Consider the following 14,236-nt stretch of genomic DNA (forward strand, 5'->3'; position numbering starts at 1 on the left):
AGTCAGATTCTGAGAATGTTGAAATCTTCCTTTCAGCGATGCGTATCTCTTTTCCGTTGCATGACAGTCCGATGAACCTGAGGTCCCTTGGTTCCTTGTTCTTCTGAATGTGATTCATCGTCTGTTTAGATCCGCGCAACTTCCAGCAAAACCGCACATGTGGACACAGGAGGACATGTCGGACATGTTCTACTTACTCATGTGGAATTTGAGAGTGGATTCTGGGAGGACGGGGAGAAGTTTGGGACTCCCTTCATCCAGAGTCAGATTGCAGATGGCACATGAGAGGACTTATTATTATGACAGAACGCTGACAGAGACAATCTAATGGGAAGTGTCCTTTCCCTCGTTTATGACAGGAAGGACACAATCCAAACATAAAGCATTCGGGGCGTGATTCCTGGAACCAGCTGCCACCACAGCCAGAACCTAAGATAGCCACTTATCTCCAGTCCATAATTGAGGTAGTCTTAGATTTTTATCCTCACTGTTTTTTTAACTCTCAGCTGCCATCACGGCTCTTGTCCGATTCAGTCTAAAAATACAGCATGAAGCAGGAGCTGGCGGCGCAGGAAGCAACGTCATCATATTCTGATATTCTGAAAAGATTCGTCAGGATGTTACCGTAAATCACAGTAAAAAGAGAGGCTCTGTGAGTGTTTCCACACAGTTCCAGCCACCCCCTCCTCCCCCCCAAAAAACAGGAAGTCTTTCTAGTCAGGAGAAATATTGGCCAAGCACCTTACCTACCCTCTGGTTTCCTGAGAAAGCTGGGAGGAAACTGCCGGACCTCTTAAAAGTGGTGACTTCAGCACATATTTGTGCCCCTCCAGCGGGCCATGACCACATAGCCCCCAGAACTACCCCATTTCTGCTCGCAGATAGAGCGAAAGAAAGAGGACAGGGCAGGCCCCACATTGACTTTCATAGACGTCAGGGAATAGTCCAACTGTGTTTATTTAAGTCAGCAGAAAGTACGGGTCAAGAGTATTCTCAGCTTCACACTCTCTCAGATGGATAAAAGCGGACATTCGTCGGGCCTGTCCACGCTGCTGCGGTTCTGTGTCCACGGATCAAGACTCACCTGATCATGAACAATTAGCTAGTTTTGATCATAACCTTAAAAACAAATCCAGTAATGCCTATGCTGAAAAGACGTCCTTTCCCTTTTTTGTGTGTCATTTACACACACTGCACTCCTTCCTCTTGAAGAACCAACTAGTGCAGACTCAGCAACAGCCTCCGAGATCACATGACAGACCATTAGGTGCAACAGTTTAAAACTTGTAAATGACTCTTGTGTTGATATATTTACATAAGAAAAGTGTGTTTGACCTGGTACAGAACCGCATTAGTGCAAACACGCAGTCCACTACATGTAGTTATTCTAGTGTCTGTGTTTTGCTTCATTCAAGATACATAAACAGTGTGAGGCTGGAAGACGTGGACACAAAACACAAATACTAATGTTCGGTTCAATGTTGCCATCTGGTGGACAGAGCGTAGCACTTCAGTACGTGCACTCCTGATCAGTGTCCAAACCCCCTGTCATGCACGTAACAGTTTCTTCAATATCATTAACGTTGGCAGATCGATCAGTTAAGTACTAGCTGGAGTTCTGACAGTCCTGTCATTCACTTTCCAAAATTCTGATGATGACCTTGATGCACCATGGACAAATCTTGTCAATGTATTACAACAGTCAAAAACTCCCTTTTCCTGCAAATATTTGCTCTGCTGTGCGGTAAACCAGCCAAAACAATTGCATCATCTGGGGAACACAGAAATGAACAAATTGTCTGCAATCAGGATGAGTGTTCTTCAACTAAAAACACTAAAACATTACATGAGCTTTGCCTCTGTGTATGAACTCTGTGTATTATTTAAAAGGAACCCCAAAATGTTTGTCAGCTTTTGTGTGACAAGCGTCTCCCTGCATTTCAACCTGTGCATGCTGGGATGCTTTCCAACTTCCCCTGACTCTGAGGAAGACTGAATGCATACGAATATAGTACATACATAATACTCAAATGATACTTTCTAAAACACTCCAGTAAATATCGTAATATATCAACTATATTTACTGCCAAAGATTGCAAGTACCATTGATCAAACTTCTTCAAACTCACTCAAGTTGAAGCCTTTTAACACAAATTCTAATTATTATTACATATACTGTCTTATCTAAAAGTATTATCAAGTTGATCAAAATAGATTTAGAATTATTTAAGAAACCTAGAAAACCAGTCTATAATATATATATATATATATATATATATATATATATATATATATATATATATATATATATATTTGTTATATGCCCTCAAAATATACTAAATTTTGTGTGGTTTCCGTGTCCTACTTTGTTTTAAGCGTTTCAGTAGTTAATGTACAAGTTTTTTGCAATAGTGCTAATTGATTAAACTCAGTTTAGTTTGGATGAATGTAACTGAATGTTAAAGTAATTAAAGGTACTTTAAGACAACAAGTTTGGGTTTTTCTAAATTAAAGTAAGCAATCGTGTTGATATAACTTTAAGTTGAACAAACTGAATTGACTTGTTTGTTACTAATTGAAGTATAAGTAATTTATTTAATTATGTCCAACAATTTTCTTATTTTCCTGCAGATAAATTTAATTTAAAAGAACTTGCAGGGTCAATGATAACAGATGAATCATCACTTTTACGTAACGTTAAGTTTATGAAGAGGCTTCGCTGTCAAGAACAAAACATAGAGACTGGAGGAGTAAAACGTTTTTACTTCAAACAAACACGGACTCAATGTCACTGTGGCTGAAATCCAAACTATTGACTTTCCTGACAACAGCGTGGTCCTTCCACAGTTTGATAATCATTGACAGAGACGCAGCTTAAAAGAGAACAGACGCTCAACACCATTTATCTTTCAAAGGTTCATCATGAGGACTGAGGTCGCCCTCCAGCTGGGCTTCTGTGGCCTGTGTCTGACTCTGGCTCTTCTTGGAGAAGGAAGGTATTAATGCGTCCTGCTTCATTTGAGCCTGAACATATGAGACATATGAGGAATGTTGCTTTTTAATCAAACTGTGGATCTTAGTTCTTTGTATCTAATGTGTTTATTTCAGGGCAGTGGAGCTTCCTGACCCCCCAGCAGTGAATTGTAGATGGGGCATCTGGTCACCGTGGACTGCATGTGATCCGTGCACAAAAACCAGGGTGAGATCATTTGAAACCGTTCGGATGCCAGTGATTACAAAAGTCAAGATGGAACTTAGTCTAATAAGAGAAATACCAGCGAGTATATAATGAACGGGTTAGTTTGTTACATACTCGCATAACCGTGAAACCGTCATTTATTTACTAGCCAGGTTAGTGCCATTGGAGTAGAAATATCTCTTTGACAAGGGAAACCTGCTCAAGTATTGCAACACAAATATATAAATGTTAATGTTTTAACAGCTTAGTGTTTCTGTATGTTATGCCACATAAGTAAGGCAGAAGCTAACACTAGAGAAAAGTAAGTAACAACAGAGGTTATTTGATGAGGTTATATTATATTCTTGGGGCCTTTCTAGCCGAGGATGAAAGAGCATAGAGTAAAGTTAAAGGAAGGTTATCTAAAGCCTCCTCATATTTATGTTATAATACTGAGTCCCCTGTTCTCTATTAAAGTAATCATAGGATCCAAGGTTTGGTTGATATGCTAGATACATAACAAATGAGTGAATAAAAGGCTATGAATAATAACATTCCTTTTAGTGGACACTCTGACTTCCTTGGAGACGGATAGAGAAGACACATTAATGGTTTATTTGATCTAATTGGTCCAATAGAGTAGCTCCACTTAAAGCCTAATGGTATGTAGCCAGTCTGGCCAACGTGGCACGGACAGGTCAGATTTGGTCGTGACAATACAACTATGAACTTGTTAACTTTCTTTCCACCTCATCAGCCTGGTCTCCCTGATACATCTGGAATCGAGAATAAATACTTGCCAAAGACGTCATCCGTCTTCAGAAAATACTTCAGTCCTTCCGCCAGCAAGATTTCCCTGGACGAGAAAGCTAACAAAAAACAACCAGTAGTGTTTTCTCTGGGCCCTTTGTAAAAAACCTGTAACAATGATCTAAAATAGAAAATGCACAAAATCAAGGTTCACAACATCTGTTATACAGTTTGTCATATTTCAAACCTTTCTTCTCTCAACGCCGCAGAGACGTTCTCGAACCATCGAAGTGTTTGGCCAGTTCGGAGGTGACTCGTGCCAGGGTTCAATCGGGGACAGGGAGCACTGTGCACCAGATACTGAATGTGCTCGACCACCGCCCCCTGAGTGCTTGGACTCAGAGTTCCAGTGTGAGACAGGTACTTGTACTCCACAGTAGATCTCTCTTTGTGATATTAAACTCCAGCAATTTAACCCCCGATCTGATCTCATCTTAACAGGTCCTTGCATTAAGAAGAGACTAATGTGTAATGGAGACTATGACTGTGAGGATGGATCAGATGAGGACTGTGATCCTGTTCGCAAACCATGTGGGACGAGGGTTGTTGAAAACAATGAGCAAGGCAGAACTGCAGGATACGGGTAAGAGCGAGTTATTGTTATTTAGGATCTAGCAAGAATCAGTTAATAAAATAAAATATATAGATTTCTCTACTAGAATGAAACTCAGTGCAGTTCATATCTCCGCCAAGTCCCAACAGTCCGATTAGGAGGCCACATTCAATACACAAGATCCAGATTTTAATTCTGATATAAAACTATTCCTTTGAGTACAAGTAAAAGAATGCATGCTCCTGTCTGAAAGTGTCTGTTCTGTCCACAATCCAGAATCAACATCTTGGGTGCAGATCCTCGTATGAACCCCTTCAACAATGACAACTTCAACGGAAGATGTGATGTAGTGAGGAATCCAAACACTCAGCGGTATGACAGGCTTCCATGGAATGTTGGTGTGCAGGACTATCAGGTGAGCTGCAACTATTTTTCCAATGGGGATGTATTAGCCACATCTGTGTGCTTTAAATGGGGATGAATATAATGGCAGTGATGGATCTAAAACTGTTTTTCCAGACTCTGGCTGAGGAGACTGTTTCGAGAGAAATCTACGAAGACACTCACAGCCTTCTGAGGGAAATACTGAAAGAGATGACGGTGAAATTGGATGCTGGACTTTCCTTCAAATTCAGTGCGAGTGAGGAGTCCATGTCCAAAACACCTGCAAAGTTGAATTTAGATTACCATTACGAGAAGAAAACTATGATAAAGGAGGTCACAGAGTACAGCACCATTAAGGTAAATTAAATAATTCAAGGAGCAGTATATAGCAGTTCAGCACCATTAACTAAACTAGAGAAGGACACACTGCTTGAGGCAGGAAGGCTTCAAAAACATCTGTATTCATGAATAACTCTGTCCTACACGCTCAGAACAAGAGCTTCATGCGGGTGAAAGGCCGAGTACAGCTGAGCACCTACAGGCTGCGCTCTCGTGACTTCAAAGTGGCCGATGAATTCCTGGCGCACGTCGAGTCTTTACCCTTGGAGTATGAGAAGGGTATTTACTTTGCCTTCATGGAAGACTACGGGACCCACTACACAAAAAACGGGAAGGCTGGCGGCGAATATGAGTTGATCTACGTCCTCAACCAGGACACCATCAAGGCAAAAAGTAAGTGTGTTCTCAAATCCTCCCCTCTTTTTCATGTTGTGAAACTTGATAAAGTGATAAAAATGTCATGAGTGCTCGTCTTTGCTTTTCGAATCCCTGCAGATCTGACGGAGAGAACGATTCAAGAGTGCGTCAAAATTGGCATCTCAGCGGAATTTGGAGAAGATGCGAAAGGACACCTTAACCACGACAAGTGTGGTGACGTGACCAAGAAAGAAGAAGGTTTGCTTGCCCTGTTCTTCATGATTACACGCTGGATTATATCACAGGATTTTCAAGCCTGGTTTAGTACAATACTTGCCGACCAAGTGTACACTGTAAAGAAAAATCTCGCAACCATTCCTCTTGTCCACATTGGTTAGAAAGTATGCCTAAGCAAAAAACCCTATAAAATCCAAAGCCCCTGTTCTAAAGTTGAAACAAGATAAATACAAGGCTTTAATAGTGTCTGGATTAGAAAAATGTTATCGGTATAATGTAGATGACTTTGTGTAGGGTTTGGTACTTTGGTTTTGCTCTGTCCAATGATAGACCTTAACATTGACCCAGCTAAAAATATCTGTCAGGCGAAACACAAAGATGGAATTTTATAACTTTGGTACGTTGGTTAAAAGATAGACTTTTAAAATCTACTTTATTAAGAGGACACAGACACTCTGGTGAGTTTATGTACAGTTTTACACAGATGTATCAATAGTTCAAAGTCACTGAAAGTTGCTCTGCTCCTGGCAAACAGGAAGTATTCAAGGCAAAGCAGTGGTGGACAAGGTGATGACATCAGTCAAAGGAGGTACCCTAGAAAGTGCAGTCACCATGAGAGCTAAATTAAACCGGGATGGGGTGATGGACCTCGCTACCTATCAGAACTGGGCACGGACCATCGCTGAGGCCCCAGCGCTGCTATACAGTGAGGTAGGAACTGTTGATCACGCAATGTTGTGTCAGTCCACCGCTTTGGGAAGCACTTCAACAACTGATTGGTTGTTTAGGAAATGTATCAGTATTCATGGTTTCCAGTGGATGGATCGTATGACTCTGATGAAACTCATATTTTAGGTTTTTATTGAAATTTCCCAACAGCTAAGAATTCCATAAAATTTAATACAGATAGTCATGTCCTGCTCAGAGGTAACTTGTAAAGCTCTGGGTTGACTCATGTTTCCTCATTGAGGTAAACACTTTTCTTCTAAATACATAGAAAAAATTATCGGAATCTGCATGGTATTAGCATTTAGCTTCAACCTGTGCTAAGTACAGCCTCACAGAGCTACTAGTGAACCAATTCTTTCGAGTTCAAGGCTGAAAACGGCTTAAGTCTTATTAAAATCATACAATTTTATTTTGATGTTATATGTTTTTTTCTGTCACAGTGTAATGGCAAGTGAATTAAAGCCCATATTCTGTTGTTCCTAGCAGCCAGAGCCCATCTACATGTTGATCCCGTTGGACATGCCTGGTGCTAACTCCAGGATAGCAAACCTGAAGCAGGCCACAGCAGAGTATGTAGCAGAGTACAGCGTGTGCAAGTGTAAGCCCTGCCATAACGGAGGTACCCTCGCACTGCTGGATGGAAAGTGCATGTGTCTGTGCCCTCACCTGTTTGAGGGCATGAGCTGCCAGAATTTCAAGGGCGATAAAGCTCAACACCCAGGTAAGAAGAGAATAAATCAAAGCATATAGTGTGCCAACATCCCAACAAGGCCACTCATAAAGCTTTTTCTTCTTCTGAGTTGATTTGGGAAATGTTTTCGCAGGTACGAGACCCACTGTTAATCAGGAAGGTAACTGGTCGTGCTGGTCGGCCTGGTCCGGTTGTAACGGAGGGAAACGCTCCAGGACCCGCAGCTGCAACACAGACGGGCTCCTGGGAGCTGTGTGCAGGGGCGACACCAACAGTGACGAATTCTGCTGAACAGAAAGATGATCAGTTTCTCACGATCTCTTACACACACACGTACACACACACACACACACACACACACACACACACACACACACACACACACACACACACAACTCTAACCCTAAATTCAAGTATTAGCCCTCAAACAAATTTCCTCACTTTCCAAAAATATCCTCACTCTGTAGGGTCTATCCTGACAATGGTCCTAACACACATATAAGTACATGAACACACACACACACACACACACACACACACACACACACTCACACACACACTCACTCTCTCTCTAAGGAGAATTTGGAGAACAGTACCGCCTTGAGGTTGTTAATAGATAATGCAGTTCCTATAATGCTGTCTTTGTTATTTGTAGTAGTTCATGTTCTTTTGTGATTTAAATGTGAAGTATCAGTATGCAATATAAGATGTAAATATGTTCACACATGGATTGGTTTGAAAAAAACAATCAAACTAGATGATCCAGTCAACTTAAAAACAAATTACACACATTTAATAAAAGTGCTGATTTCAGTTCCTGTGTAAATTAAGCTCTTCTCACTTCAGGATATTTAGCAACTTTATGGCTCAATAATAATAATACAATAAATGAATTCAAGAGCAATTTCTTTTTCATTCAAGATTCAGGACTGGCTGTTACAGTCGACAGTAACCTGGACAGAAAGAAAACTGTGTGTCCTTATCACTCATTAATCAGACTAAGACCTAGATCCCGAAACAGAACTGGGTGTCTTTCAGCCGTAGCCCTCTGAACAAGGCGCAGGCTGCAGTGTGTATTAATGGGCTAATAACTCATCTTTAAAAGCGCAGACACATTCCATCTGGATGTGCCGCGCAAACAAGAACCAGATGAGCAGACGCCGACTGGGTGGAGGGAGAAGTGGATAACTGGGGGACAGAGATCAGAGATTAAGGTGTTAGACATAAACTCGACATATAGATCACAACATATGAAGACAGTTTATGTGTGTGTTCTGTTTCCCTTTGTTGGGTGTGGCTGAAAACTCCTCCACACATGTACGTGTGTTTAAACACACGTTACTCATAAAGGCGGCAACAATTTGAATATTTGGTGCAAATAGTGAAATACGGGAACAGAAAGACACTTTTGGAAGTCTGGAACTCAGACATTGAAAATAATAATATATAATATGCAGATAATTGCTTTTGGTAGAACTTTGTGCTCCCTCTACTGGTGAATAGGTCGAGTAACATTGTAGCACACATTGTCAATAATACATAGGCTTTTGAAAGGAGCAGGCAAAGTAGGAAATATTGCTAAAGTTAATTATTCCTCATTCATAATAAATAATGCATCATATTAATTCGCATGGTGGCTCACTTTCACGCTGCCATTAGAACACTTTTTACTATGGAAAAATTTGATTTCTTTCACTTATGAAAAACGCAACAGGAGAGAGTCTGAGGCAAACGCATTCACAACCATAAAAAGTCCAGAGCATTCAGGTGAAGGGATGGAGCCTGGGTAAAGCAAGCAGGAGGTGCATCGCCCCTGATTGCCCAAAGCTCTCTAATCGAATAGTCTTTCAGAGTTGACTTCTTTGTCTCTTCAACATGTAATGGTTGCAGGTTTGCATCGGTATGATGGGTGTTTGTCATTCTGAATTATTTGGTTTCTTTTGGGGTTCACGTCTGCGTCAGTCGTCTGTTGGAATCGTCATCAACACGTCCACTTGGTCGTGGTGAAATGTCCATATAATCTCCTGCTCTTCTAACACGGGCTCACTCAGACATTCTGTGTGTGCAGCCACTGATTCACACTTAAAAAATAACTCCGGAAAGTTTCAGGAAAATGTCTGGACCTTCATGCTGGTCTGAAATCAGCTTTAAAGACGAGTCTCCAAAGGACTGTTCGTCCTCGTCCTGTGCTGCAACCCACTTGATCTTTTCTTTCTTGTCATATTGATTTCTTCTCTTTTTGTAGAAGTGTGTTTAACCTCTTCTAATCATTACTGGTAAGAATACTTACCACTGGGTATTTGCTCTAATGCTCATTGATTTGCCATCACAATGGGCAAAAAAGGCTGCCTGGCATATTTGCTCAGCTTAATGGCCTTTGATTTTGTGTTTGCTCTCGGACTTAGACTCAGTCATTTAGCACCAACACTGCAGGCATGACTGCAGATCCTTGTGTCAGAGGAGGCCCCGTAAAGTAAACAGCAGTAAGTGACCCAGCAGCCAGGTTACTACTACTACTACAGCCTGGCACAGTATTTGGGAATAAAGAGGAAATGTCCATGTTATAAAAAGTGTGACATTTTACCTATGTAAAATGAGACTACGAATTCTTTGTGATCATTAATATATAAAATAAAATCCACCCGCCTTTCACCAAAGTCTTCTGGATTTGCCCTCGCCCCCAACCCTGCAGGATAAGCAGTATGGATGAGTGGATGGATTTAGAAAAATCCTCAACAGACTTTAATAAAAGAGAGCCTGAGAGGATAGAAACATATAGTGCACCAGGACTGAATTTAGGGTCTTTGTATAGTGTGTATCATTGAGTTGGGCTTTGTTAAATCAACTATTTTCAATAAACAATAGCTTAAAATGACATCATCAGTTTTGGTCATCCTGATTCATTTATCACTTATTCCTCTTTCACCAAGTTTTCTGGGAACAACACCTCTTAAATAGCGTGGAGATGAAGTCCTACAGATGCATGTGTGTGTGTTGTGGGGGGTGATAAATGCATGCTTGAGAAGTAACCACTGGGGGTGGTGGCCCCTGGCCTTTGGGATGTCAGCATAATGGAGTAAAACTTTGGAACCTTATTGAGCTCTGGGAAGACCCCATTCACTCCAGAGAGAAACCCGGGCTTGGGCCATTATCTTAGCCTAAAATGTTTTGTTCTTCCTCCAGCCTTCAACGGAACAGTTAGCGCGAAATAATGAACCCCTCTTCATCGATTGACTGCCTGATTGTCTTTTACTAATTTTAGCTCACACTCAACTGAGGAACAAGGGGAGATTTGAAGCGTTAATGTCCAAGATACTAGAGATGCTGGCATGTAACAGGTTATTATTTCAATTTAAACACTGAGAGAGCACATTTTCCATTTCATACCGAAATCAATTTGAAAATCTACCATCCAAAATAAATAATTTACTCTATATGTGCTTAGTAGAAGCAACTTAGATTGAACCTTACTTCATCTTGATTTGTTTCTGCCTTGAAAGTATTAAAATATAAGCTCTTCACACTTTAATGAAGCACGTAACGAGAAACATAAATAGAGAAAACGCAGTTCATTCCACTGAGTAGTGCAAGTCCCAGAATTCCTCACTTTGAGACTTGTTTCTCACAGTCTGTAGGAAACTGCATTTGCTTTCAAAGTGCAGCCCATTGTCGCCTCATCTCATAAACATATAGTCCCTGCTTTCAGCGAGGAAGAGGTAAGGGATATTTTTGTTAACAAAAGCCCTTAGAAGGGTGTGAATGGAGCCCCTTCGCACTACTAAATGCCTGCTCACAGTAGGAGCTGCCCCCTCCCCACTTCCCCGGGTCACTAAAGGCATTGAAGTTTCAGAGGGCTGCCACGGCAGATTACTCCACACAGCTGTCCCAGCACCGTGGAAATGAAGTTATGCCCCTCGTCAGCTATGTTTTGTGTCCTCCTCCTCCACCTCCTCCTCCTCCTCGTCTCTCACTCCATGAAAAACTGTGCACCACTGCTCTTTGGTTGGCCTGCAGGGGGGAAACAGAGGAGGCCACTAAAGGACAATCACTGTCCAGCCTTTGCAGATGGAGAGAACCTGCTCTGATTGGCCGATTAAGTATTCCCCTCTTTGCATCATTAATCAGACAGCCTTGAAATCCCTGACATTCAGGCCCAGCGCAGCCCTTCTCCCAAACCAGACCCTTCCCCCATTAATCCCCAATCATAAATCAGCCCCTCCTCCACCTTTCCCACCTCTCGAAAAGCTGGGGATACAAATACCCACTTCAAATCCAACCCCCAACCTTCTAATTATTGTCTCTGGGGTTCATGCGTTAATTTGCTCTTGCTCAAGTTTGTTTACTTATAGTCAAACCTGAGCTGTGGTTGCCCAAAATAGTGACGTGATAAGGAACTACTTAGCATTTGAAAACAGTAGTAAAGCAAACCTCCTTTGAGAAAAGAAAAGAAAAAACTATGAGCAACAAAACACAGCGTGAAAGAATTTTTAACTTGTTGTTTTGCTGCAACAGCCTCAGTTTGTATGATGAGGCCAGCAGCTTTGTGGATAGATAAAATGAGTTTATACATGTAGATATAATTGTAAATTACTTTATGTGACTCCTCTTTTTACTACTACATCAGAGAAGCACTTTACCTAAATGTTTTTTATCACAATAACAAAATAAGCAAGAAAACCTTGGAAAGAAAAAAGGGAGAGTGAAATTCAACGTTACAAGCATTTATTATTAGTAAATACTATAGCTTTAAGGTATTTAGTTTTAATGAATGAATGTTCTCCCTTACAGCTAACGACAGGTGCATTTGCCCAATCAAGATATAGTAGAGCTGCAACAAACACTTATTTTATTATTGTCAAATGTTTATCAGTGTGTCTTTTGATTATTGGACTGACCATTTTGTTTATGAAATAAAAAAGAAACGGAAAATGCTCATTGCATATTCCAACTAAAAGTCTAATACCTGAAAGATATTAGATGAACAATTATTAACTAAAAGATAAAAACAAATTCTGTGTTTGATTATGGCAATTACAAACAATATTTATCAATCAATCAAATTTTATTTGTATAGCCCATATTCACAAATTACAATTCATCTCATATAGGGCTTTAACAGGGTGTGACATCCTCTGTCCTTAACCCTCAGCAAGAGTAAGGAAAAAACTACTAAAACCCTTTTAACAGGGTAAAAATACATAGAAACCTCAGAGAGAGCCACATGTGAGGGATCCCTCTCCCAGGACGGACAGAAGTGTAATAGATGACACGTGTAGGAGAACATCATCAATAATCAAAGTCTCTAGCAGCATTTGATGAGGGTAGACACAGGGGCGTTTCTAGGATTGAAAGAAAGGGGGGGCTTAGCCCCTAAGGATGCATAATGTTTGCGCCAAATCTTTTTTTCAGGGCTCATTTGGGGCTGCAGATATCCATTGTTTCAGACAGTTCATTGATTGGTTCAATCAGAAAGAGTGTGATTTTTCTCTGTATCTTTGCCTGCATTCATTCAGTATAAGATGACAGAAGAGACCGAATTTCAGGGTCATTGTGAAATTTGACAACACAAGAATTAACTTTTCTCAAATAGAGAGAAATAATTTTTCCTGCTCGTAAAGGAAAGACGGATATACTAGTTTTCAATATCCGCGTCACTCCCAAATCCTAATTCTTAAAGGGACCACACACAATGGATGGAGAATGGACCTGCCAGTGTCACTTCTGAGTTGTTTATTTGTTGTATTATGAGCAGAAAGGAATAATAGGCACTGATAATATTGTTTTAAATACTAGAGATAGATATTAATGCAAAGAATAGAGAGCTGTCGATAGTTATTTCTTACATTTCAAATTTGCTCTTTCACACTCTTGCTCACTGGAGACGTTTACTAACAAAATAGCTAGCTAGCTAGCTTAGTGTTAACATAGCTCATTACAATATTCCCTTTCATTTGCCTCAAGTAAACCTAAATTTAAGAAGGTAACAATCGTTAACATCTACAGAGCCACATTCTGTAACTACCTGTACTTACAATTTCACTCCGTGCATCATTTACTATGAGCTAAACTCCTTGGCTGTCATCCTGCTGTCTTGATGAGAGAAGTTACTTGGCAGAGTGAGAAAGCCAGCGCAGCCCCGATGCAGACTCCCCAAGGTCCTAGTTCCCGGTCTTTTATTGTTAAGTATGATGAGAGGCTATTGGATTGTAATTTGAAGGGGAGAAAACATACAAACCAGAAACACACTCACATATGTAGGGTTAGGGTTAGGGTTAGGGTTAGGGTTAGAATAACTTGTATAAATAACATATAAATAACTTGTCCAGACCACGTGAGCGGTTTGACTCCATATCCGTTTTATTCCCTGTTCATACCAATAGGCTTGAAAAATTCATATTACGTGACCACTCAAATAAGCGTGCGAGTGTAAACAGGAAGTATTTGGTTGTTCTGGAAGGGGTCATGTGATAGGAGCCTGACGAATCAGTGAAGGTTATGAGTGTCTACGTCATCATTCCCAAACATCTCAGTTTTTGCTCGGCAAGACAAAAAAATAGAGGCAGAGTTTTCAAACTAAAACCGACCCAGCAGCGTTTTCAAACTTTTCTGTTTTAGCAACTCTAAAAGTGTTCCTGCGTTTTCGAAAGAAAACGTATTAACCTGGATGTAGCCTTAGGAAACGGGATCAGCAAAGACTGGATATTTCCTTGACAATAACTCAAAGAAACATCATTGATGGTAAAATAGATAATTCAGTTGATGTTTTAGCTTTCTGAATGAGTGCAGCTAGAGAAATAAAAAAGCTAAGATCACACATCACAACATCTGAAAAATGTAAGACATTACTATTCTGCTGTTTGGATGAAAACGGCCTTCTGACCGAGTTACACGTTTCTCTAAGCTGTATGTCAGCATATATCAGGTTGTGGAGAAAATGTGTTCGATTTCATTGTGTAAA

The 14,236-nt window shown here is 40.6% G+C and overlaps 1 protein-coding gene across 1 annotated transcript; it reads left to right on the top strand.

The window, feature by feature from the left end:
• The first annotated feature begins 2,867 nt into the window (after positions 1–2,867).
• On the top strand, positions 2,868–7,652 carry c9 (complement component 9). The gene is made up of 11 exons (XM_062412425.1): positions 2,868–2,996; positions 3,109–3,199; positions 4,198–4,348; positions 4,430–4,571; positions 4,818–4,956; positions 5,061–5,282; positions 5,417–5,657; positions 5,760–5,879; positions 6,394–6,569; positions 7,074–7,308; positions 7,412–7,652. The coding sequence occupies exons 1-11, from the start codon at positions 2,923–2,925 to the stop codon at positions 7,567–7,569; spliced, it is 1,749 nt and encodes a 582-aa protein (XP_062268409.1). The 5' UTR covers positions 2,868–2,922; the 3' UTR covers positions 7,570–7,652.
• Positions 7,653–14,236: the final 6,584 nt, after the last annotated feature.

The sequence above is a fragment of the Platichthys flesus genome, chromosome 19 (genome assembly GCF_949316205.1).
Source record: "Platichthys flesus chromosome 19, fPlaFle2.1, whole genome shotgun sequence".
NCBI lineage: Eukaryota > Metazoa > Chordata > Actinopteri > Pleuronectiformes > Pleuronectidae > Platichthys > Platichthys flesus.